At 46.1% G+C, this 26,401-nt stretch overlaps 1 protein-coding gene across 2 annotated transcripts in view; it reads right to left on the reverse strand.

Annotated features, from left to right (window-relative positions):
* Positions 1–26,401, reverse strand: part of STX8 (syntaxin 8) — a 179,582-nt gene that overhangs the window by 147,209 nt on the left and 5,972 nt on the right. For both annotated transcript variants that reach the window (XM_065415726.1, XM_065415727.1), the window contains exons 2-4: positions 25,920–26,019; positions 12,647–12,741; positions 9,251–9,361 (exon numbers count right to left, since the gene is read on the reverse strand). In XM_065415726.1, the coding sequence (XP_065271798.1) occupies positions 9,251–9,361; positions 12,647–12,741; positions 25,920–26,019 (306 nt within the window). The remainder of the gene's footprint in view (positions 1–9,250; positions 9,362–12,646; positions 12,742–25,919; positions 26,020–26,401) is intronic.

The raw sequence follows: 26,401 nt of genomic DNA on the forward strand, positions 1-26,401 counted from the left end.
AACCAGTAACCCCCAAACTCACCCAAGACCCTGTGGGCACACAGGGGACCTCTGGTGAGTGTACCTTTGTAAATATTACACATGGTTTAAAAGCAAGCGTGTTTAATGATTAATGATTAATTTGCCCTGGAAATCGCGGCCAGTACAGCTACTGGAAAAGTCTGTTAACGTGTATGGGGATGGAGCGGAAATCCTCCAGGGACATCTCCAGAAAGCTCTCCTTCATGTACTCCCAAAGCCTTTGCAAAAGGTTTCTGGGGAGGGCTGCCTTATCCCGTCCGCCATGGTAGGACACTTTACCACACCAGGCCAGTAGCACGTAGTCTGGAATCATTGCATAACAAAGCATGGCAGCGTATGGTCCCGGTGTTTGCTGGCATGCAGACAACATCCATTCCTTATCGCTCTTTGTTATCCTCAGGAGAGTGATATAATTCACGGTCACCTGGTTGAAATGGGGCAATTTTATTAAGGGGACATTCAGAGGTGCCCCTTCCTGCTCTGCTGAACAGAAATATTCCCCGCTGTTAGCCACGCGGTGGGGGGGAGGGGTGAAGTGATCATCCCAGAGAATTGGGTGTGTGGGGGAGGGGAATTAGTTGGGTTTGTGCTGCACGTTAACCCTGAAACCGCAGCCCCTCCTTTTACATTGCAAACCCATTTTAAATGGCCAACCCAACGGGTGCTTGGTATGGTTAATGAGAGCAGTACTGTTTTAAACCATCCCCACATGTTAACAAGGTTAAAAAAAGCCAAAAGACTGTGTCTTACCATGGCTGCCTGCAAGCTGAAATCTGTGGCCTGGCACTGCGTGAGTGATCTCTCACACCAGACCGGCAGGCCCTCAATATAAGAGGAAAAATGCGACCTTGTAACGAAAGCACATGTGCTGTGTGATGTGAACAGCAAAATTTAACGTGAAAGAGTGTACCCATTGTTCTCTAAAATTTATCTTTTTTAACCACCTCTCCCTTCTCCTCCACCTGCTGCAAATGTTTCTCCTTCACAGAGGCTAGTGAATATTCGAAAGCGGAAGCGAAGGACGCGTGATGAAATGTTTACTGAACTACAGACTGCCTCCCACGCTGACAGAGCACAGCAGAATGCGTGGAGGCAGTCAATTACTGATTTTAGAAAAGCCCAATATGAGCGAGAGGAGAGGTGGCGTGCTGAATCGCGGGCTGAAGAGGAGAGGTTGCGTGCTGAATCGCGGGCTGAAGAGGAGAGGTGGCGTCAGCTTGCACACAGAAGGCAAGAGTCGATGCTCCGGCTGCTGGAGCATCAAACTGATATGCTCCTGCGTATGGTTGAGCTGCAGGAAAGGCAGCAGGAGCAGAGACCGCCGCTACAGCCCCTGTGTAACCAACAGCCCTCCTCCCCAAGTCCCATTGCCTCCTCACCCAGACGCCCAAGAACACGGTGGGGGGGCCTCCGGCCACCCAGTCACTCCACCCTAGATGATTTCCCGAGCAATAAGTGTTAAAGTTTTAAAGTTTTAAACTGCAGTGTGTCCTTTTCCTTCCCTCCTCCCCCACCCATCCCGGGCTACCTTTGCAATTATCCCCCTAGTTGTGTGATGAATTAATAAAGAATGCATGAATGTGAAGTAACAATGACTTTATTGCCTCTGCAAGTGGTGCTTGAAGGGGGGAGGGTAGGGTGGTTGGTTTACAGGGAAGTAGAGTGAACCGGGTGGGGGGGGGTGGAGGGTTCATCAAGGAGAAACAAACAGAAGTTTCACACCGTAGCCTGGCCAGTCACAAAACTAGTTTTCAAAGCTTCTCTGATGCGCACCGCGCCCTGCTGTGCTGCTCTAACCGACCTGGTGTCTGGCTGCGCGTAATCAGCGGCCAGGCGATTTGCCTCAACCTCCCACCCCGCCATAAATGTCTCCCCCTTACTCTCACAGATATTATGGAGCGCACAGCAAGCAGCAATAACAATGGGGATATTCTTTTCGCTAAGGTCTGAGCGAGTCAGTAAGCTGCGCCAGCGCGCTTTTAAACGCCCAAATGCACATTCCACCACCATTCAGCACTTGCTCAGCCTGTAGTTGAACAGGTCCTGACTCCTGTCCAGGCTGCCTGTGTACGGCTTCATGAGCCATGGCATTAAGGGGTAGGCTGGGTCCCCAAGGATCACGATAGGCATTTCAACATCCCCAACGGTTATTTTCTGGTCCGGGAAGAAAGTCCCTTCCTCCAGCTTTCGAAACAGAACAGAGTGCCTGAAGACGCGAGCATCATGTACCCTTCCCGGCCAGCCCACGTTGATGTCGGTGAAACGTCCCTTGTGATCCACCAGGGCTTGCAGCAGCATTGAAAAGTACCCCTTGCGGTTTATGTACTCGCTGGCTTGGTGCTCCGGTGCCAAGATAGGGATATGGGTTCCGTCTATCGCCCCACCACAGTTTGGGAATCCCATTGCAGCAAAGCCATCCACTATGGCCTGCACGTTTCCCAGAGTCACTACCCTTGATATCACCAGGTCTTTCATTGCCCTGGCAACTTGGATCACAGCAGCCCCCACAGTAGATTTGCCCACTCCAAATTGATTCCCGACTGACCGGTAGCTGTCTGGCGTTGCAAGCTTCCACAGGGCTATCACCACTCGCTTCTCAACTGTGAGGGCTGCTCTCATCCTGGTATTCTGGCGCTTCAGGGCAGGGGAAAGCAAGTCACAAAGTTCCATGAAAGTGCCCTTACGCATGCGAAAGTTTCGCAGCCACTGGGAATCGTCCCACACCTGCAGCACGATGCGGTCCCACCAGTCTGTGCTTGTTTCCCGGGCCCAGAATCGGCGTTCCACGGCATGAACCTGCCCCAGGAACACCATGATTTCCACATTGCTGGGGCCTGTGCCTTGTGAGAGGTCTAGGTCCATGTCCATTTCCTCATCACTCTCGTCGCCGCGCTGCAATCGCCTCCTCCTCGGCTGGTCCTGGTTTTGCTTTGGCATGTCCTGGCTCTGCATATACTCCAGGACAATCCGCGTGGTGTTCATAGTGCTCATAATTGCCGCGGTGATCTGAGCGGGCTCCATGATCCCAGTGCTAGCTATGGCATCTGGTCTGAAAAAAGGCGCGAAACTAGTATCTGAAGGACCAGGGGAAGGAGAGAGGGAGGGAGGGGCGAGTGACGACATGGCGTACAGGTACAGGGAATTAAAATCAAGAAAGGTGGCTGTGCATCAGGGAGAAATACAAACAACTGTCACACAGAATGCCCCCTCGAGATTGAACTCCTAAGCCTGGGTTTAGCGGGCCATTGATTTGACGGAGGGAGGGGGGAAGGAAATGAATACAGAACAAATCTATTTTTTAGATCTTAAGACGACGGTGCAGCATGACTGATAGCCCTCGGCATTTTCTGGGTGCTTGGCAGCATGATGATGACGGATACCAGTCATAATATACTATTTACTGCCAAAAGGCAAGGGGTTGCTGCTGTGTAGCAATGTAGCCCCCCGTCTGCCAGCCACATGTCTGCCAGCACCCAGATCGCCCTTGGCCTCTTCTGGGTGCTTAGCAGACAATACTTGGCAGAAAATAGTATACTACGACTGATAGCCATCATCGTCAAGACAGTTCGATAGGACAGAGCATGTCTGTCCAGGTGCCAATGATTGATGGCCACGGCTGTACGACGAGGACGGTTACCAGTCGTAATAAACCATCTACTGCCAAAAGGCAAAAGGTAAGGGGCTGGTGCAAGGCAGCCCTACGGCTGCCAGCCCCACAGCTACCAGCACCCAGATCGCCAATGAAGGCTACCAGTCATGCTGCACCATCTACCGCCAAAAGGCAGTTAGCTGCTCCTGCTGTGTAGCAATGCTGTCCCACGTCTGCCGGCACCCGGATGACATATGGTGACGGTGAGCTGAGCTGAGCGGGCTCCATGCTTGCCATGGTATGTTGTCTGCACAGGTAACCCAGGTAAAAAGGCACGAATCTATTGTCTGCCGTTGCTGTGACGGAGGGGAAGGAGCCTGACGCAATGTACCCAGAACCCCCCGCGGCACTGTTTTGCATCATTCGGGCATTGCGATCTCAACCCATAATTCCAATGGGCGCCGGAGACTGCGGGAACTGTGGGATAGCTATCCATAGTGCAATGCGCCGGAAGTCGACGCTAGCCTCGGTACTGTGGACGCGGTCCGCCGACTTCATGCACTTAGAGCATTTTATGTGGGGACACACACAATCGGCTGCATACAACCGATTTCTATAAAACCGGCTTCTATAAATTCGACCTAATTTCGTAGTATAGACATACCCTAAGTATCTGTATGGGGAACAAATATTTGATAGTGAGCTCTTCAATCTAGTAGAGAAAGGTCTAACACTATGCAATGGCTGGAAGTTGAAGTTAGACAAATTCAGACTGAAAATAAAGTGTACATTTTTAACAGAGACAGTAATTAACCATTGGAACAATTGACTCAGGGATGTGGGTGGAGTCTCCATCACTGAATTTTTAAATGACGACTGAATGTTTTTCTAAAAGCTCTGCTCTAGGAATTATTTGGGGGGCAGTTGTCTGGCCTGTGCTATACAAGAGGTCAGACTAGATGATCACAATGGTCCCTTCTGGCCTTGGAATCTATGAATAGTCTACCTTGCCACATCCCAGAACAGTCTTCAATGGTTTTCCATTGACAACTGCAAATGATCAAAACCATGTGGAGGTGGAAAAGACGGTTACAGCAGGAAGGAGATCACTCGGGCTACGAATATAACAAAAGACTTTTTCAGTATAACAGCATAGGAAAGGACACTCTGGATCCCTTCACTGAGGAAACCCCTTAAGGATCAGGAGGCTTTCAGTGACTTTTGGATCCTCATTCTTGTGAAACCAGCCAGCTCCGCAAAGGACTGAACTTTGGGGAGAAAGCTAAATTATTAGATAGAAAAGGTAACTATTGGTAAGCGTATGGCCAAGTTCACGTTTTATCATTCCATTTTGTATTACAACCAGTTGCTTCCATCACTTTCTCTCATTTCTAGTTAAATCTTTGTTCTTCCCTAAATACACTCATTTTTATTTTATTATAAGCACTCAAGTGCTGTGTGGGTTCCAAGAGCAGTGGTTTGAGATAAAACTGATAAGCTGGGACACGCTGCACCTTGTGGTGCAGAGGATCTGTAACTGCTAAGAGTCGCCTGTGTTTGGGCCTAACATCCAAACAACTGAAAACCATAATTCATTCAGGCCCAGCTCAGGTCTATATTCCTAGGTTCTGGTGCAATAAAAGGCACGTCGCACTCTGGTTCCTCTAGTAACGCTTTCGGCTAGTAGCGCCCCCTCACCATCAGGCATCCATTGCTATCCTGCCCATACAAGTCTAAGGCAGTGGTTTACAACCTGGGGTCCACAGACTATGTCCAAGAGAAGCGCAAAAGGTGACTATGAAACTAAAGTTTCAGATCCCAGAAAAGCATTCTGTTTTTCTGATCAAAAGTATGTGAATGCCCCACCTACAGGTCAAAACCCGGAAGTGTTGTCAATACCAGAGAAGCCCACAGGTTAGTGCCCTTTTTCACATTGCGTCAAATGCTGTGCTGACCACGTGCAACTTTAATTTTTAATTATTTTTTTAATTTAATTAATGGAGATATCCTATCTCCTAGAACTGGATGGGACCTTGAAAGGTCATCGAGTCCAGCCCCCTGCCTTCACTAGCAGGACCAAGTACTGATTTTGCCCTAGATCCCTAAGTGGCCCCCTCAAGGATTGAACTCACAACCCTGGATTTAGTAGGCCAATGCTCAAACCACTGAGCTATCCCTCCCCACAACATTTCTAGTTGTATTCTGTTCAGTCAGTTTTCAGTCTAAGATGTCTATGGCAGGGGTCCATGGACCACAGGTTAAATTTCCAAAGGGGTCTGCACCTCCATTTGAAAATTTTTAGGGGTCTGCAAATGGGGGGGGGGGGGGAGAGGGAGAGGAAGGTTGAAATCCCCTGGTCTAGGGAGTAAAGGGGGACACAGACACACCCACTCACCCACCAGACTCCTGGTGATCCCTAGCCACATGCTGGCATCTGTAGAAAGAGGACAGATACATCCTCCTGGCCCTCAGCTCAGGAACAGCAGCAGCTCTGTTGCTGAGTTACTGCTGATAAGCTTCTTCCAGGGGTTGGGGCAAAATGTGCCCCTTTGGAGCAGTGCATGAGACTATGAGCTCCTAATGCTACTGCTGAGATAGTTTCACTGATGGCCAGTTTCTGGTGCTATCAACAAAAAGGGCTCTCAAATGCACAAAGTAAACAAGCCCAAGAAGAAGGTGGTCTCTAATCTTCCAGCTTCAGTGAGCACAGGTTATTTTTAAGAGCAGCAGGTGACAATACATTTATTCGGAAGTGTGATTTTTAAGCTGACATCTGTTTTTACATCCCTACAGAAAATGACTCCTGCCTTTGAGCACATACACACATGTAGAGAGCCCTGCAGTGGGACTGGGGTCCCACAGGGCCCACCGCCAGAACAGCAGGGGTGGGATAAAAATTAACAATGCCGGAGGCGGTGGGAGTGGGATGGGAGCAGGATTAAAAAAATAGTCCTGCAGAGGCTCTACGCACGTGCTCAATGAAGACAAGCTATTACAGCTCTTCCCTAAAAGAGGGGGGGGGGGTGTCACACCTTCAGGGCAATTCCCCCAAAGCACACAGGGTTTCAAAATGAGGAAGTACTGTCATGCCATGAAACTAGCATGCAAACCTCAGGAGTCAGCACAAGGAGTAGGAAGCTTTTGGGTCAGGCTTGACATGTATGTACAAAACCAAACCTGCAAATTGGCAAGTTTGTCTCTACAGACACAATGTGCAGAGACAGTGGATTCAGTGTATTTAAGGAGGTCAGCAACTTGCAGTCAGAGGTTTGAGACTCCTTGCAGCCCGGATGGTGGAGGAAATCACATCTTCATCTCACAAGTGTATTGATATTCTCATGCAAAAGGTTTATTTTCAGTTAACATTTGTTTAGCTTTTTATTGATTCTGTAGGTATACGTGCCCAAACAGCTGTGATGGGCATTTTAAACAAACAGAATGCAATATAAAAGAGACCTTTCATTACAAAGTATTCCAAAGAATTTTACCAATTTAAACTGAAATCCAGATTATGTTCTAGGATCATGTCATTGACCAAAGAAATGCAGCGACCTCTGCAACTGTTTAACAGCACGCAACTCTACTTCTCTTCTAAACTATTGTGAAGGACAGAAGATCCGAAATTTAGGAAGAATGAATGCAATAACCATACTGGAATTAGGCCAAAACACTGCAATTTAGTGACCTAAAAGGAGTCAGAATATGGATTTTACATCTCATCTGAGAATCAGAATCCCCAATGGTGCAATGTCCCCTAATTCAGTGCTCTAATACTTGGGTCAGTTCTGATGGAGATCAAAGTTCATCACTTAGTGAATCATCATAACGCTGCCTATGTAGTCCTTGGGGGCATTCCATCTAAATTCTGACAGAGCCCAGCCCTGCTTGAGAAAGCCAAGAAACAGAATCACAGCAAAAGGCAGCCTTAGCATAGGTGAGATCTACCCCTCATTCTTTTAGGAAGGAGACAGGAGTGATCATTTCACCATGTGTTTTTTTTAATTTATTTTAAATTTCCAAAGGGATCTGCACCTCCATTTGAAAATTTTTAAGGGTCTGCAAATGGGGGGGGGGGGGGGGGAGAGGAGAGGAAGGTTGAAATCCCCTGGTCTAGGGAGTAAAGGGGACTCCCCAGACACGCCTCTATCTTCAATAAAAAACAAAAACAAAAACTGATTGAAGAGTGTGTCTCATGCTGAGACAAACTAACGCATCTTGTCTGAGTTTCTGAGACAACAGGTATACAGAGTTATGGGTTGCTTTGAGCTATCAAGTCTTCAGTGGCACATTTAAGAATTAGCATCACTCAGTACCAAAGAGTAGCATTCTGAGACAAAAAAAGGCTGGTATCGATAAACTGTTATCAATGGCCTTTTCAGTTTCATCAGTTTCCAAACCACTAGAAACAGCCAACCCACCTGTATTTTACTGTGCATCCAGTTCTGGGTGTGATGCTTGTAAACATTTACATTGTAAGACTTCTTATGACAGCCACCTGTACATTTAGAGTCTACTCATGAGCTGTTCCCTAACAGACGGGCAGAACATGGATCTTGTGCAGCTCTCGACTGCTCAATTTATGGGCAATTTCTCATGCGGCAATCCTGAATTTCACGCTCCAAGAAAGATACTAGGTTTCTTCCCCACCAGCTAACAGGGTTGTGTCATTTTCAAGACCAGAGAGAAAAGCAGATTCCAGGTGTAGCTTTTTCTGTAGAAAGGAGGAGGCTGTAGAGGAAAGCATAGCATAGAGAAAGAAATTTGCAGACTAGCTATTAAGTGGCTGTTGTTCCTCCTGGCTGTGAAGGAATGGAGATAAGGTGTGATGACAATAATTCAAGGAGGAGCCAGTTCTTCAGTATAAAGGCATAATGATAAAGGAGAGTTAATCCTGAAGTTAATGTGTCAGCTAGAAGATATGGCTAGAATGACAAAGAAGAGCTCTGTGTAAACTCGAAAGCTTGTCTCTTTCACCAACAGAAGTTGGTCCAATAAAAGATATTGTCTCACCCACCTTATCTCTCAAATAAGGATCTACAGGGTAAGCTATTCACTCCATTCACAGGGCTTCTCCAGTCAAGTATGCCACAGTAAGAACTACTGCACAGATTTGTAATCACATCTAAACCATCCTAAGGACCATTTACCCCTGGCACATCACAGCTGGAATCTGCTTCCTTACAGCACCACCTTCTGCTTCTAGCAAAAATATGGGTAACAGTTTGAGGGTTAAACCTAATGTGTAATTGATCTTATCGCCATTCATTCAGCTAAGTCCAGTACATGCTGCTAATTTAAGAGACCTGCACAGACTCAACTAGATCACAAAATTAGAGATGGAAAAAGACTTAACAAATAGAATCCATCTCCGCCTTAAAGACAATTAACCCTTTATTCCCTCTGGCCTCCCTACACACCAAGGTGGTTACTATTAAACTGATACAAGATAATAAATATATGCAGTGTAGTTGTAGCCATGTAGATAATAAAGGGACATGTTTTCAGTTTTACTTCTTTAGATATGAAGTTTTCTACATGTAAATAAAAATGTAATCAAGAGAAGCATTTAGAGTGCTGTCTTTAGAGACACGTTCAAAACACATACCATCACACTGCTCCTTTAAAATTGCAATATCGTACCTTATCACATCTGGTTCTGTGCCATCATTCTTATAGGATGCTTGAAGTTGTCTCTGTCGCGTGAGAAGGTCATCCACTAAGTTTTGCCTTCTGTCTCCCTCCAATTGTGTTCTAGGGGCATTTGGTTAAGGGCCAGTCACAGAAACAAAAGCATATTTAAAACTTGTATTTCCAGTGTTAAAAGCGTCACTCTCAGAAGTCACCTATTACTACAATATCAAAGCCAGTCAGGAAATGAGAATTTTCAAAAAGCAATAGCGTAAAGTAGACATAACCCTAAAAGCCCACTCTTCTTCACTTGACAAAGATTTATAACATTATTCATTCATCAGAGATTCAGGCTGCATGGCTCTTAAGACAAAGGGCATAAATTATTATGGCATTTTCTTCACACCTTGAACTCTAATATACAACATGGGGACACCTCTACCCTTCACTGAAAGGCGTCTAGCAGAACCCTATTTCTGTGATTTACAACACCTTAAAGAAAGAAGAAATCCTGATTTGTCTTGAGAATGTGATCCAGAAAACAAACTGATGAGGAGATTTGGGAAGAATTTTTTTTTTTTTTTGCATTGAATTAACGTAATAATTAAGAGCAGTGAACTCCAAAAAAAACCATATCATCATTCTTAGGCATTATGCTTATTAGTGGTCTTTAACAATCACTAAGCAAATGACTTTTTCTACAATTTTGTTAGCATATGATGGTAAGACATGTAGACTGGAAGCTTGACAGGACAAGGACTGAGTCTTCCTATATGTCTGTCTAGTATACAGCACATTTTAAGTGCTACTACAAAATCACCACCAGCAAACTGGATAGCTCTGTTGGATTCAGCATGGCTCTTAGTATGTTAACTATTTTGCGTGGTGATGATACAGACCAGGTGAGAAGCCCTCGCCCAGCTCACTATGTGGTCAACAAGTTACCAAGAGGTTATTTAAAGGATTTCTTTCCATTTGCAGAGTTATCTCACTAGCACTCCCCAGTAGCAACTGAAGTAGGGCTTGTTGCTTTTGAAGAAAATGACCCAATTCACTCAGCCACTGAATGACTAGAGTTCTTGGAGTGCTGCCCTTGTTCGATTTTTATTATTTTTAATAAACTCAGTGATGCCCATTTTAAAAGTGATTACCGCTCTTCCTTGAGTTGTAATTTGAGCAGGTGCATAACCACAATGACTTATGTTTGCTTTCTTACATAGCAGTGCCATTTATCTGTTCCAAGGTAATATTCTCAAATGAAAGTATAACTGTACCCTGCATTCAGTGCAACATGCTCAAAGTTCATCATTACAATGAAAGCTACTGGCTTGTTGCGGCTAAACAACCATTTCAAACCCTCCGCCCCCGATTCAAACGTGGATACAAGGGTTCAACACACCAAAGGCTTACTTTCAATGTTACCATAAGGCAGCTTGCAAGTAAGAGGCCTTCAAATGGCCACTGGATATACTTCCATAGGCACATGTGGGTTAGAGAGGAGACTCAGAGAGGACACCATAGAGGTACCCAATTTTTTTTTTTTTTTAATGGAAAAATGTACAGAAGGACAATCTGGCACTAACACCTCCCACCTCCCCCCCACTGAAGAGCAAGGAGAAGCCAATGATGTGTAAAGGTAACAAATATAAAACATATTTTTAACACAATGCACAACCAACCTGTGAATCTCACTGATATTGCAGCAAAGAGCTTAGTAGGACTCCAAAATGTCCTATACTTTTGTATGATGTTAAGAGAATGTTCCAGAAAGTTTAAAGGTACTTGTCAATTTCAAATCTTTCTTCTTCTGGGGTCAATACTCGTATCTCATCCTGCGGCAGATGAGCACATTCGTTGTTGTTTGTCTTATACTTGGATTGTAGTAGCTCTTTGGGGCTGCCACGGTCTGTGTGCTCTGTGTTCGCACAACACCTAGCACAATGGGATCCCAAGTCCTCAACTAGAACTCCGAGGCACCACGATAATACAATAATTTAAAAACCCGAAACCTTCCCTTGTAGGGTAGAGTGTCACCAGCTGGGATGCACTTGTTCCCAGCAAGATTCTAACATCTGCCCTTAGAGCAAAAAGAGAGTTTCTAAGAGCTAGAAATAAAAATCCTAATTAAACAAAGGGGCCTACATTTTCAAAAGTGATTAGTGATTCTGGGTGCCCACTCTGAGGCACCTTGAACGGGTCTGGTTTTCCGATTCTTGGCCCTGGTCTACACTGCAGGGGGATCGATCTAAGCTACGCAACTTCAGCTACGTGAATAATGTAGCTGAAGTCGATGTACTTAGATCGACTTACCGTGGTGTCTTCACCGCAGTGAGTAGTACAGGAGTCGACAGGAGAGTGCTCGGGGGTCGATTTATCGCGTCTAGACTAGACTAGACCAGATAAATTGATCCCCACTGGATCGATCGCTGCCCGCCAATACAGCGGGTAGTGTAGACATACCCTTGGTGTTCGGCACTTTCTGAACATCAGGCCACTGAAGATGCCTCAAATTGGGCACTGAAAATCACTACTCATTTTTGAAAGTGAATATATAATTGGTTGTAGCAGTTTAATGGAAGTAAGCAAGTGACCCACTATATAAAGACAGAGCCAATTCACCCCCTACTGTACCCCATTAAAGTGAATGGAGTCACACTGGGATGAATTTGGCTATATGTCTCCATTTTGGGTCACCTGTACTGGTACAGGAGATTTTCAGACCCATACGAATGCTGTTGGGCTGCTATCTGCTTGCCCCTCTTACACATGGCTTTTCCAGCTGTGTGGAGGAGAGACTAGGTCAGGACATGAAATCCAGAGCACTGGTGAATGAGGAAGAAGTTACACATTCCTAGCATGTCTTCTAGGACTATCCAATTCTTCCATCCAGAAGGGCAGAGAAACATTTCCTTCACATTAACAGCGCTGTACTTGATCAGGACTGCTGCTGAGCTCCCCTCATGGAGATAGCCATGCCCGCTGCACAGCAGCCTTACTTCCCACCATACCTGGGTGTGGCAGGAGCTCCAAATTTGGACACTGGTTTCATACATGGCTGTGGGATAGCACCACGAGGACCGGAACCTGCAACTTCTTTTTAAATTGAATTGCAAGGAGTGTAAGAAAATACACAGGCCAATTAGGTCTCAAACAAAGAGCATCAGAGCTGCCAGTGTTACAGTCTGTCACACACTGGAGATGTTCCAGCACAGTCACTACAACATTAAAAAGTGAGTGCAGGGTCCCTGAAATAGAAATCAAGATTGCAGGCAACATTTTAGTAATTGGGGCCTCCTGGAGTTTAGGGGAGGGAGGTGGCTAACTGCAGCTTCCTTCTCAAAAGAGCCTGTTTTTCCACCCACTCCTACAATACCAGAAAGAACAGCGAGATACTGTTTATATGGATACATCTGACGTGTTGATATAGCTCGAAGCAATAAGTCCTTCAGCTGGTCGATCTTTACCTTGAGATTCTGCAACAATGATCGGATTGTCACATTAAGCTGAAGGAAAAAAAGAAAAAAAGTTGTTGGTTTTTTTTTACCAGATTACAGCGTAGCCATACAAACATCCATATTCAAATGATCCACTGCAGAACCCCACAAACCCCACTGTACACCACATGGCAGGATTCCATCTGACATCGAGAAAAGCCTGCACTGAGAACACAGAAGCTCAGCTGTACACAAGCGGTGCTGTTTGGGATTTTTTATAAAACAATTAGATGTTAACATTGGTTTTGCAACCAGTTTTTTAATGTACTCATGCTAATTATGAGATCTTTCTTTCAAATCCTCACAAATTAATTCCCCTATGGGCTGGAACATTTTGCACATATTTTGCTGTTGTCCAGTTAATTTCCTGATTCTTTATTCTACTTCTTAAGGGAAATATGGATGCTGCCTTTTTCTGTAGGCAGAGATCTCCTGGCTCCTGTGTTTTAGTGAAGGTTACTGTCAGAGGTTCAGAGATTCCTTCCACTGGTTCTCTTATAACTTCCAGACCTGTAATTTCATTTCTATTTAGTTTTACCGCCAGACACTTGTTTACCATATTTGCTCATCCTTGACTCCTGGCCTCTCCGGACTATTGACTGTAATAATTTGTATTCCTGTTGCTTGCATGAGGTTCTTAGATTTATCTTTTTCTACTGTAAACATAGTAAAAAAAATTATTCTCCTCCAAGCAAACTAATAACAGTACTCCAATATTCTGGCTACCTTGTAGTTCTCTCACCTTGTTTACCTTTATTCTGTAGAAAAGTCTACATTTTTCCTCCGCTTGTCCTGAATATTGTTCGCTTTGATTCGGCTAACTATAGGAAAAGTGCACATAATTGAAACAAAGTTGGTAATCACCCAAGTTACAGGCTTGCATGCAATTGAAGGTGCCTCTTGTTTGCAAGGCAATGATTGTACTATGGGTGATCACGCAAAGAGAAAGCAGAAATAAGGCTGGGATACATGCATTATGGAGTAAACAGGGAGCAGGACAGGTTGCTTTTCCCCTCATGCCTACACTCAAATGGACACTTCCCTCTGAATTCCCCATTCACGGCAAACTAGGCCACATCAATTTCTACCCCTTGGTAGCCAGCCCCAGTGTTCTCGATAGCCCCAGAATGACTGTCTACTCCCCTTGAGGAAGATTGAGAGGCATTTTGTCAGGCAAAAGAGGAAGTTAAGTGTCCAACCTCCACTTCCCCATTACTAGTAATTCTTGTAACATAGTGTACTTGATATCAGCACAGAGGTGATTGGTGGAGTTTCCAGAAGTGCCTCACTGAAAATTTGACTCAGGAGCCTGAAACCCCTATAAGACTTGTACCCCTACCAGATATGAAGATGGTAGAGTGGGTCAGATGTTGAGGCAGCCATATCTGCTGTGAGCATGTGATTAGCCAGAGGAGAGATTTGCATAAAAATTGTGCCACTGAAAAACAGCCAGGCAGTCATTTAAGCAACATTGCCCCCACTTTTCAAAGCTGAGTGACCCTTCAGGACAATAAACACAATTGCAAGCCCCCACAACCCTGCCAGGTGTTGTATCCGTGATAATGAGAAGGCTTTTCACGGATACATTTCCTGCACCTTCCTCTCTGGGAAACGCTGCATTAGCCTTATCCAGCCTAGCTAGCCAGAGTACAGGAAAGGGGAAGAATTACGTGTCAGTATAATGCAAGGTAATTAATCAGCACCATCCATCGAGAGGGATTTCCCCCCCACCAAAAAGCTCCCCAAGGTAAGATTCCATGTGGGCCTCACTTGGCTCCCATTGAAAGCAATGGAAGTTTGACTGTTGACTTCAGCATGACTAGAGTTAACCAATGCTTGAACATTTGTGAAAGCCTCACCCTACAGCCTTTTTTAACCTTAGCTTTTATACTCCATTTTTATTCAATTATAAACACAGCATTTTTGTTTTTTGTCACACTGGGGGCAAAACACCATAAAAACCAGGATCTTGTTGACAGCTTCCCTTCCAAGCAAATACCATACAAAGACATCTCTATGAAAACATTTACTAGGCACAGCAAGTATGAGTGATCAGCCATGTGTTTCTCAATGTGAGTTCTTGTTATCATAACAAATATTTCATTGCTGGAAGTTTGTGTATAGTAGAATCAAACACTGCCAATACTTGTCTTTAACTGTTCTGAGAGCAAATTCCTTTTACTCCATTAAAACACAAAACATGGAAAAATTTCTTCACAGAATCATTTTAATCGAGTGTGTAATGTTTTCATAATACATAGGCTAAAAAGCTTACAATACAAGAGAGCCATTAGACAACAATGATGCAGCCTCCCCCCCCCCCCCGCCCTTTTTTTGTTTTTTGTTTTTGTTTTGTTTTGGTTTTTAAAGCCGGACATCACAGTGAATGAGATGATGCAAGTCAGAGAATTTCGGCCTGTATAAATACTGATGAACTAAACAAGTAAGTTTTTGCTTTGCCTGCATTTCGGGAGTGAATGTGGCTGCACAATTTAAACACTTCTGCAATTTGGGGAAAAGATCATTATAGCAAATTTATTTTTTGCAATTGCTTGGTTCTGTTTGAGAGTCCTGCCAGACTATGTTCAGAACAGCTACAAGGGCAGGCAGTACTGTGAACTTCATACTCATGCTTCCCTCTCCACCCTACCTTGGTCTCTAGCAAATAATATACCTCAGCCAGGACCTAGAGCAATGGTTCTCAACCCACGGCCCAATCAGCACACAGCTGCAGCCCATCTGACATCCTCAGGGCCACACAGGTAGAAGATCTATTCTGTGGATGAAGCCCATATGACACCGAGAGCTTCATATGCGGCCCACAATGGTCAGTAGGTTGAGACCCACTGACCTAGAGAACCACCACTAGGGACAGAGGCCAAAAATCAATCTCCCTACTTCATTTAGACCAGGATTCAGGAAGGTGCTTAAGCACATGAATAATCCTAAACATGAGAATAATCTTACTGACTTCAATGGGACAAAGCACACTCTTAGAGTTAGGCACATGCTTAAGTACCTTCCCAAATTAAGAAACTGAGAACCTCTTTGCTGAGACTGACTACAAAGGGGACAGTTAATGGCAATTGTGATTCCAAACACTTGAATACACTGGGGTCTAGTTATCAATTCAATCTGAAGCATACATGTAGCTCTTCTGCTCTGTTTGCAGTTAAGACATAACTTGATCTACCAAGGCTTAAACGTGGCAAAACAATACTGTCCACACTGGATTTAAAAGCCATGCTACCTTGCAACACAGTTGTAACTAGCCGGGTTCTGGTAGTTTCTCTAAGGGGCAGGGATGAAAATTCTACAGTCTTGTTTAGAACAATGTTAAGATGGATCTAGGAAGAAATCTCTAGCACAATTCAGTTAGCACTGTTGCTAGAAAAGAGTAACTGTGCGCAAAACTATGGAAACTAAATGCACAAGGATGCGACAGGTAATGAACTTCTAAGCCCAATGTGAACCAGGCTAATGACTAACAAAGGAGAGAGAGAGACAACAGAAAACACTAAATGGGATTCATTTCATTACAATTATTAATATTGACCGAGAAACAATTCAATGAGAGCACCAGGCTAAGGGGATAAATTAGTATCTAAAAAGAGATCTGTCCCTCATGAGTGACAGCTGAGATGGGGTTTTGACATGTCTTAGGGGTATATTTATTGTAACAACTCATTTAGGAAAAAGCTGCACAAAAACTCAGCAAGGATTGTTCTGACATTATCCTGTTAGTTGCTTGGGCTTGGGAACATGTCACAGTCCAGAGCCACTTTCAGGTAGAACTGGAATAAGATTGCTGAGAGTTTATGGAAATGAAGGTGGAGAACAGTGAAGTTGTGAAGACTGGGAAGTGGTGGAAGCCAAAGCACTGCAGGCACAATGCTGCACTGGCCCCAGGGGAATGCGCCAGCAGTGACTGAACAGTTCTTCAGCAGCTTACACTAGAGAGCTTACAGCAGCGCAGCTGCACCAATTCAGAGAGAGCCTAAGCCAGGCCTGCACAACTCATAAAGCGGCGAGGGCCATATTACTCCAAAGAAAACAGCTGAGGGCCGAAACCTCCCGGCCCCCGCGGAAACACCCCCCCCCCCCCCAGCACCGCCCAGCCCCGCGGAAACAAACCCTCCTTCCCCAGCACCGCACCGCCGAAACAGCTAAGGTTTGCGGGGGAGGGTGTGTGATACTTTATTAAGAATTTTTCAATTAAATCAAACAATTTTTTAAATTCTTTTAAATTCTTTTATTAATCATGGAAAAATTAAAAACATCTGTTCCGTTGAAAGAAAACATTTGTACTTTTCATAATTACCTTGCAAATTTAATGAGAAATATTACATCTCTTTTCGGCAACAAGCTTGTCGCATTTGGGGGTCATATTTGAAGTGGATATTTTCATAATGTCTTCCAAATGGTCGTCAGTCAGAGAAGAACGTTGCTTGTTTTTATTCATGTTCATGATGGAAAATGTTTGTTCACATATGTAAGTGCTTCCAAAAATGCTGAACGTTTTCAGTGCAACTTCATTGTCCAGACTTTTGTAGAAGTCCCGCAAGCTGCTTTCTCTGTGCTTATTTCGGTAAACTGCTGAACACTGAAGTTCAATAACCTCCAACTGCAAATCTAGTGGCACTTCCTCTGGATCCACAGAAAAGGGATCTTCAATCAGCTTCAACTGGACGTCTTCTTCTTTAGACAAAGTAAGTCTTCTGTCAAATTCTTCAATCAAAAGAATGATGTGCTTTGCGTATTTTTCTCCTAACTCGGCGTGTTTGTGCTGAGGGATACACTGTGCACAAGTGGGAAAGTGACACATTTCACCTTTTGACAGCTGACTTCTGAAAAGTTTCAATTTCATTTTGAAAGCTTTCACTGCTGCACACATTTGAAATATAAGTTGATTTTTTCCCTGAAGTTGAATGTTGAGATCATTCAGGTGTGCTCTAATATCACAAAAGAAAAAGAGATCTTGATTCCAGGACTCATTTTCAAGCTCTGGGAATTTTATTGGCCCATTTTCTAGGAATTTTGCTACCTCCTCTTTCAAAGCAACAAAACGCTGGAGCACTCTTCCTCGACTCAACCATCTCACTTCTGTATGGTAGATTAAGTCATTGCACTCGGTGTCTACCCCTTCAAGAAAGGCTCGAAATGTCCTATGTTTTAGTCCTCTAGAACGGATGTAGTTTACAATGGAAACTACCACTGACATTACATGCTCAAATTTTAAGACTTTGCTACACAAAACCTGCTGATGCATAATGAAGTGATGTTTGGTTATTTCTCTCCCGATAAATTCTTCAAGAAGAGTAACTGCTCCAACATTTTTTTGGCACATAGCTGGAGCACCATCAGTACAAATGGCCACCAAGTTTGTGAAATCTAATCCCGACTTATCATTCGTGCACTTTATCACTTCACTGGAAATTTCTTTTCCGGTTGTGCGACCCGTCATGGAGCACATGCCAGCAAGTTCTTCAGTAATTTCAAAGTTTTTATCAATACCTCTAATAAAAATAAGAAGTTGGGCGGTGTCTTTTAAATCGGTGCTTTCATCCATAGCTAGGGAGTAAAAGCAGAATTCACTGACTCTCTGCTTTAACTGATCACTTAAATTGGTAGAAATGTCAGCTATTCTTCTCCGTACAGTCATGTGTGATAGACTGACATTCTCAAATATTCCCCTCTTTTCTGGACATAACTCAGATACAGCAATCAACATACACTTTTTTAATAACTCGCCTTCTGTCAAGCATTTCCCAGCAGCAGCAATTTCCTTAGAAATTTTAAAGCTTACTTTAGTAACTGTATCGTTCTCAGTGCTCACTTTCTTGAAAATTTGCTGTTCTCTACTAAGGTTTTTCGCTAAACTGGCTGCTTTAATTATTTTTTCATTTGGGCTCAATTTGGCGAGATTGGGATGCTTAGTTTCAAAGTGCCACCGAAGGTTGTATTCTTTCGGAACGGCTAACGTTTCGCGACACACGAGGCACAGTATTTTGTCTTTGGAAATAGTATATAAGTATTTATTCGTCCATTCAGTGTTGAAAACTCTGTGCTCTGATTCTATTTTTCTCTTTTTCTTTTCACTCATGGTATCCATTATGAAGCTCAAGATTTTGTTGAATAAATTCACACACAAGGGAAACACTCACAGTCACACACAAAGTGAAGAGATATCTCACGGCGCATGGCACACTAGCAAGGCACTGACGGTGTTTGGAAGCCTGTAGGTCCAGGGGTCACTATATTACTGCACACAGCAGTCAATCAATGCAGTTGTAGATAAATCTCTGCATTATGCATTTTTGTATAACTTTTATATGACTTTGTATTGAACCTTGGTACTATGTTATAGCGGGCTCCTAAGATAGTATAATTAAGGTAAAAGAAAAATTTCTTCTGTGCAAATTTTTGAAGCAGAGTTCAAATTTGTGTGCCATGAGGCAAATGCGCCCAAGTGAGTAAAATGCTTATACATTTAAAAAGTTTTAATTTGCAATTTGTGTCAATTTATATGGGTTTTCAGATAGACATCATAAGTAAAAAAAGAAAAACAAAAGTTTGTGTTTTAAATTGAAAATTTTCCTAAAAAATATCAATAAATGATTATCAGCCAAGAATAAGATATGTAATTACAAATGCATTTTAATGTCCTTATTGGTCGAAATGTCAAAGGCGGCTAAACTAACCTTACTGTTTTTCCCTGCGATCTTTTTCATTTGCCCATTCAATATAAACTCTGTCCAGATCTATCAGTCCTCAATCCAGCTGGTAACTCTTAATACACATCAGCACCCCACATAGAACCCCCCACTCGCTAGTTTCCCAATACACACAGATTTCTCCTCCCTCCCTCCCAGTGCCCTTCCCCACAGCCCCACCACCACAACTAAACAATGCCCCACACAGACCCCCAGTGCCCTGACACACACAGATCTCCCTCACTGCCCAGCACCCCCCAACAGGCCCCCACTGCCTAGCACCCCAAAAAACACAAACCTCCCCCACTGCCCAGCGCCCTCCACACCCTCACAGCCCAGCACCCCCCGCACATCTCCCAGACACTCACTCCACCACACCCTTCCCCCTTCCCTGGCCGTACTCACCAGCCCTGCTGGGAGGTCTCTGGCTCCTAGGGTGAGAGCGGCAAGGGGAGTCTCCAGTGGTGAGCGGGAGCCGGTTCGCGGGAACCAGTTGTTAAATTTAGAAGCCCTTTTAGAACCAGTTGTCCTGCGCGGGACAACCGGTTCTAAAAGGGCTTCTAAATTTAACAACTGGTAAGTTGAAGTGACCAGGACCGTAGCTGGGGGGGAGCAGAGGGAGCGGCTGCTCCCCCTGAGCACATTATCCAAAAGTGGCGCCTTAGGAGCCAACCCCATGGGTGCTCCAGCTCTCCGCCCCGCTCCCCAGCCCCAGCTCACCTCCGCTCCGCCTCTGCCTCTGAACACTCTGCCCCGCTTCTCCCCATCCCGCCCCCCGCTTCCCGCGAATCAGCTGTTCGCGCGGGAAGCCTGGGAGGGCAGAGAAGCAAGCGGTGGCTTCGCGCTCAAGCCCAGGGAGCCGGAGCGGAGGTGAGCTGGGGTGGGGGGAGCCGCCCGCGCCACAGCAGGTAACCCGGGGGGAGGGGCGCGGAGGGGAACCGCTCCCCGCCCCAGCTCACCTCTGCTCCGCCTCCCTGGGCCTGAGCGCGAAGCCGCTGCTTGCTTCTCAGCCCTCCCAGGCTTCCTGCGTGAACAGCTGATTCGCGGGAAGCAGGGGGGCTGCAAGCTCAGCCTGACCCGGTGCTCCAGGCACTGCACGGTGGCGGCGTGGCCCGGCTCCAGCCGAGCGGCGTGGCTGTAGCGCCGCCAGCCACCTCCAGGCAGCGCGGTAAGGGAGCAGGGAGGGGGTGTTGGATAGAGGACAGGGGAGTTCAGGGGGTGGGGTGGGGGGGTGGATAGGGGTCGGGGCAGTCAGATGGCAGGGAACAGGGGGATTGAATGGGGGCAAGGGTCCCAGGGGGCAGTCAGGAAGGAGCAGGGGTTGGATGGGGCGGTGGGAGGCAGTCAGGGGCAGGGGTTCCAAGGGTGGTCAGGGGACAGGGAGAAGGGGTGGTTGGATAGGGAATCAGGAGAGGAGTTGGATGGGGCGGCGGAGGGCAGTCAGGGGACAGGGAAGGGGGTGGATGGGGCAGGGGTCCCGGGGGGGGCATCAAGGAACGCGGGGGGGTGGATGGGGCAGGAGTCCCGGGGGGGGGGGGGGCAAAAAGCGCTCAGGACGGGGGCGGTGGCTGAGCCCCGTGTCCCTGCTGGGGGCGGGGCGAGGGCTCCGTGCCCGTGTCCCGCTTGGGGCAGTGGGGAGGGGCAGCGGCGCGCGAGGGCTCCCTGTCCTGCTTGAGGCCTGCGGGGTGCGGCGCCGCGCGTGGGCTCCGTGTCCCGCTTGGGGCGGGGGGGTGGAGGCGCGGCAGCGCACGAGGGCTCCCTGCCCGTGTCCCGCTTGGGGGGGGGGGGCGGCAGCGCGCGAGGGCTCCCTGCCCGTGTCCCGCTTGGGGCAGGGGGGCCGGTTTCGCGCGCCGCGGCCGCTGTGGATCTCCCCCCCTCCCTCCCAGGTTTGAGAGCCTGGGAGGGAGGGGGAGACCCCGAGCGGCCGCGGCGCGCAAAACAGCTGATTCGCGCGCCGCTGCTCCCCCTCCCTCCCAGGCTTGAGAGTGAGCCCCCGCGGGCCGCACAGTGAGCCCCCGCGGGCCGCATGCAGCCCGCGGGCCGTATGTTGTGCAGGCCTGGCCTAAGCCAACAGGAGAGAGCTCTCCCATTGACTTAGTTAATTCACCCCCAGCGAGCGGCAGAGAGCGAGAGACGGGAGAACTCTCCCGTGGACATAGTGCTGTCCACACCAGTGCTTAGGTCGGTGTAACTTATGTCGCTTGGTGGGTGGCTTATTCACACCCCAGAGCAACATAAATTATATTGATTTAAGCTGTAGTGTAGCCGCAGCCTAAGATTCTTTGTTCTTATTTCATGAGAGATTTTTGTTTGGGGGTTGTTTCTCCCCCTCCCCCATTCAGCCAGGAGGCCAAGTGACTGTGCTTTGGGAATGGGCGACAGGGGATGGGTCACTTGATGATTACCTGTTCTGTTTGCTCCCTCTGGGGCGCCTGATATTGGCCACTGTCAGAAGACAGGATACTGGGCTAGATGGACCATTGGTCTGACCAGTATGGCCGTTCTTCTGTTTTCAAATTATAATAGAACATTGTAAAAAGCAGCTATTTTGGTAAAAGTCTCTTATTTCTATAAAGCGCTAACATTCTATTTCCAGGACACTCCAAGGGACAGTCTACTGTATTACTCCAAACCCAGATTATAAAGAGATGCCTACAGGCTTTGGAAGCCCACTGCCATACAAACCACGTACAAAATTCACAATTAGACTATTGCTCTTCTACCACGAGCCCTTTTGCTTTAACTACTGATGCTCCATACCCCACTTCTAGCACCTCTTTGAGTCTGAAGACCACATGCTTAGTAAGGGAGCATCAGAACATGAAAAATAACTAAATTAATTTTATGTTAAAAAACTAAAGCTTATCTAAATTCATTGTCTAATCAAAGTGACACACTGCAGGCTATATGCTCAGACAGATAACAGTAATTTTCATATAGTACATATTCAGGGTGTAGAAACAACAACTGTTGCAACAGCCACAGTGCACATCTGATTGCTTAGAACTTACAGTATAGCGTGTGGAGTGGATGACTCGGGATATTACTGATGGGATGCAAAGCCATTCATCTCTAGGGCTACATCTACACTACGGAGATGATACCAGCACAGCTCTGTAGTGCAGACACAGCCTACACTGACAGAAGGAGTTTTTCTGTCCATGTAGAAACACCACCTTCCTGAATAACGTTTGCTTCCATTAACATAGCTTTCTTCCATCAACGTAGCTGCATCAATACCGAGGGCAGGTCTACACTTAAAACACTGCATCGGCGCAGCTGCACTAATGTAACTGCCCCGCTGTAGTGCTTAAGCAAAGACGCTCCTCCTGTCAGCGTGGTTAATCCACCTCCCCAAGAGGCGGTAGCTATGTCAAGGGGGGAAGCTCTCCCATCAACATAGCACTGTACACAAAGGGAGTTAGGTCAATTGTGACAGTCTATACCAGCTTTTCTCAAATTGGGCTCCGCAGACTCCTGGGGGCCCCCGAGGGTATTCCAGGGGATCTGCAGGCCCCACTGATCAACTCCTCCCCCTCCCTCTATCTCCCAGAGGCTACTGAAGCCAAACTGGGAGACTTTAAGTGCTAAAAGTCCAGCAGTGCAGCGGGGCTAAGGCAGGCTCCCTACCTGCCCTGGCTCCGTGTCGGTACCCGGAAGCGGCCGGCACGTCCCTGCAGCCCCCGGGGGGGGGGGGGGAGCAGGGGGTCTGCGCGCGCTACCCCCGCCCCGAGCGCCAACTCTGCTGCTCCTATTGGCCAGGAACTGCAGCCAATGGGAGCTGCCTTTGCTCCCCCTCCCCCCCGCCTAGGAGCCGCTGCCAGAGAAATGTGCCAGTTGCTTTCGGGAGCCATCTGAGGTAAGCACTACCTGGCCAGAGACCGCACCCCCCACCCACTCCCGCACCCAAACTCCCTCCCAAAACCCACGCCCCCCACCCACTCCCGCACCCAAACTCCCTCCCAGAGCCCGCGCCCCCCTCCCACACCCAAACTCCCTCCCAGAGCCCACGCCCCCCTCACGCACCCAAACTCCCTCCCAGAGCCCGCGCCCCATGCCCCCTCCTGCCCGCCGCAGCCTGGTGAGAATGAGTGAGGGTGGGGGAGAGTGAGCGAGCGACAGGGGCTAGAGTGAGCAGGAGGCGGAAAGAGGTGGGGCAGGGGTGGGGCCTTGGGGGAAGGGGTGGAGTGCAGACCTGGCCTGAGAGTTTTGTCAGCATAGCTAACTTGGTCGGGATGCAGTTTTTTCATATGTCTGATGGACGTAGCTAAGCCAATGTAACTTTTCAGTTTAAACCAAGCCTAGGTCAGTGGTCTGTATCTGGCCCAGTATAATAGTGACCAGATGTTGTTGCTTTCTGATGATTATGAGAAGGACAAAAAAAATTAGTTGATGGAGTCAGTTTCTGAACAAGCATCCTCAACAAATACACCAGTACAACTAACAACCCTGCTGGCAGTCTTTGCAGAGGCGCCACGGTCAGGACAAGCATACAGGCTAATCTAGTCTCTCATGAGAGGAGGTAGCTCAAATCCCAGATAAGACATTTGTAGGCAGGTTTACACCACAGTTCCGGACCTGTTGTGGAGATAGGGGATAAATAGTCTCCAGAATAGTCAATTCAGTATTTTTCACCCATGCAAAATACATTAACAATATAAGGCCCAATCCTGTAAAGATTTATTCAGTGGGGAGGGATAGTTTAGTGGTTTGAGCATTGGCCTGCTAAACCCAGGGTTGTGAGTTCAATCCTTAAGGGGGCCACTTAGGGATCTGGGGAAAAATCAGTACTTGGTCCTGCTAGTGAAGGCAGGGGGCTGGACTTGATGACCTTTCAGGGTCCCTTCCAGCTCTATGAGATGTGCATAATAAATAAATATATGGAGATATACCTATGCTCAATTTTACAGAGTCAAGGGGGAAGTCAGAGTACGTAAAGCTAGGCATGTGCATATGTCTTTGCAGGATCGGGCCTATGATTTTAAGTTTAACTCCAAAGAGAGTAGCCTACGATTTTCCTCCTGAATTAATGCGAAAGTGGAGAATCGAACAGTAACAGGTTAAGCACTGAAGTCTCCTTTTCATTCATGTCAAACATTTCAAACTCTGCTCTTCTGATATTTTTGGACTTGCACAAAAATGACTGAATCTAGAAACGTCATATTTGGCTGTTTATAGCCCCAAATGAGGAAGAAACAACCCAAGCCTGAAAATCTGCTCTATACTTCAAATTCAGGAAGCTGGCAAGTGCATTATTAAGTGTGCTATTCAGTTTTTCTGGTACCCTTATCCAAGAGTTGAGGGCGGGGGGGGGGGGGGGGGGGTTCTTAATGTGTAGTAGATCTCTCTTGACTGACAACCTAGAGCAGTTCAAAATATTGGATATGCACCACTAAGAACTTCTCAGTTCTTACTTTTGTAAAATAAACCAGAGGCATTAAGTGCAAGAAAACTAGCATTCACCAAAAGGCTGAAGTTGGAGAAATCAAGCATAGAATTTCAGGACATTCAAAAAGTTAGTTTATTCAAAAGCTCTGTTCCTGTTTTCCTTATGTAAACCTTAGTAAACGTACAGTATGTTAACAACATAGCATAAAAAAACCACACAGGGCATAGATTCATAGATTCAAGGACTGGAAGGGACCTCGAGAGGTCATCGAGTCCAGTCCCCTGCCCGCATGGCAGGACCAAATACTGTCTAGACCATCCCTGATAGACATTTATCTAACCTACTCTTAAATATCTCCAGAGATGGAGATTCCACAACCTCCCTAGGCAATCTATTCCAGTGTTTAACCACCCTGACAGTTAGGAACTTTTTCCTAATGTCCAACCTAGACCTCCCTTGCTGCAGTTTAAACCCATTGCTTCTTGTTCTATCCTTAGAGGCTAAGGTGAACAAGTTTTCTCCCTCCTCGTTATGACACCCTTTTAAATACCTGAAAACTGCTATCATGTCCCCTCTCAGTCTTCTCTTTTTCAAACTAAACAAACCCAATTCTTTCAGCCTTCCTTCATAGGTCATGTTCTCAAGACCTTTAATCATTCTTGTTGCTTTTCTCTGGACCCTTTCCAATTTCTCCACATCTTTTTTGAAATGCGGTGCCCAGAACTGGACACAATACTCCAGCTGAGGCCTAACCAGAGCATGAAATGTTGCATTAGATTAATAGATTTTGAAGTCAGAAGGGACCATTAGGTCTAGTCCAATCTCCAGGCAAGAGACTTTCACCTAGTTATCCCGGCATTAAGTCAAATAATGTGAGTTTCATTAAAACATCTCTTCCAGAAAGATATCCAGTCTTGATTTGAAGACAACAAAAAACAGAGGATCCATCATAGAAACCTAAATTTGGAGTTTCCTGAATGTGTTTCTCAACTTTACCATTGTATTAGAGTGTGTTATAATTAAATACAAAACCTAAGTTAAAAGAGATGTTTACAAACGTTAGATCTTTCATGAAGGTATGGTACCTTTGTTGAATTTTCACCATTTCTTTGACATCGATTACGTTCCTGGATTTTTTCAGCAATCTCTTGCGCAATGTGACAGGTGGAATCGTACATCGACAACCTATAAACAGAAAGATTTCAGACAGTTAAGAAAATTCTCCCCAGTCATCTCTGTGCCAAGGATCTTGGTTTTAGTCTCTCCTCTGTTAATCAAGTGTCTAGAGAGTCTGCCACAAGCCTCAGAGAGTTAGTTCATCAAATTACTAAAAGCAAACAACATATTTCAGTGACACCGAACACCTATCTGCCCAGGGATTTCTAATGCACCCATCACAGTGATGATACGAAAGCTCTGAATCAGTGAATGTTAAAGTCTCAACAAGGGATTTAAATGAACAATGTCAGGATGCTGTTCTATACAGATTCAGTAATTTGAAGTTGGCTAATCACTGGGACATGAGAACTTTGTTCAACCAAGGGCCACAGTGGTAGCTTGTGAGGAG

This window comes from Emys orbicularis, chromosome 13 (genome assembly GCF_028017835.1).
Source record: "Emys orbicularis isolate rEmyOrb1 chromosome 13, rEmyOrb1.hap1, whole genome shotgun sequence".
NCBI classification, from domain to species: Eukaryota; Metazoa; Chordata; order Testudines; family Emydidae; genus Emys; species Emys orbicularis.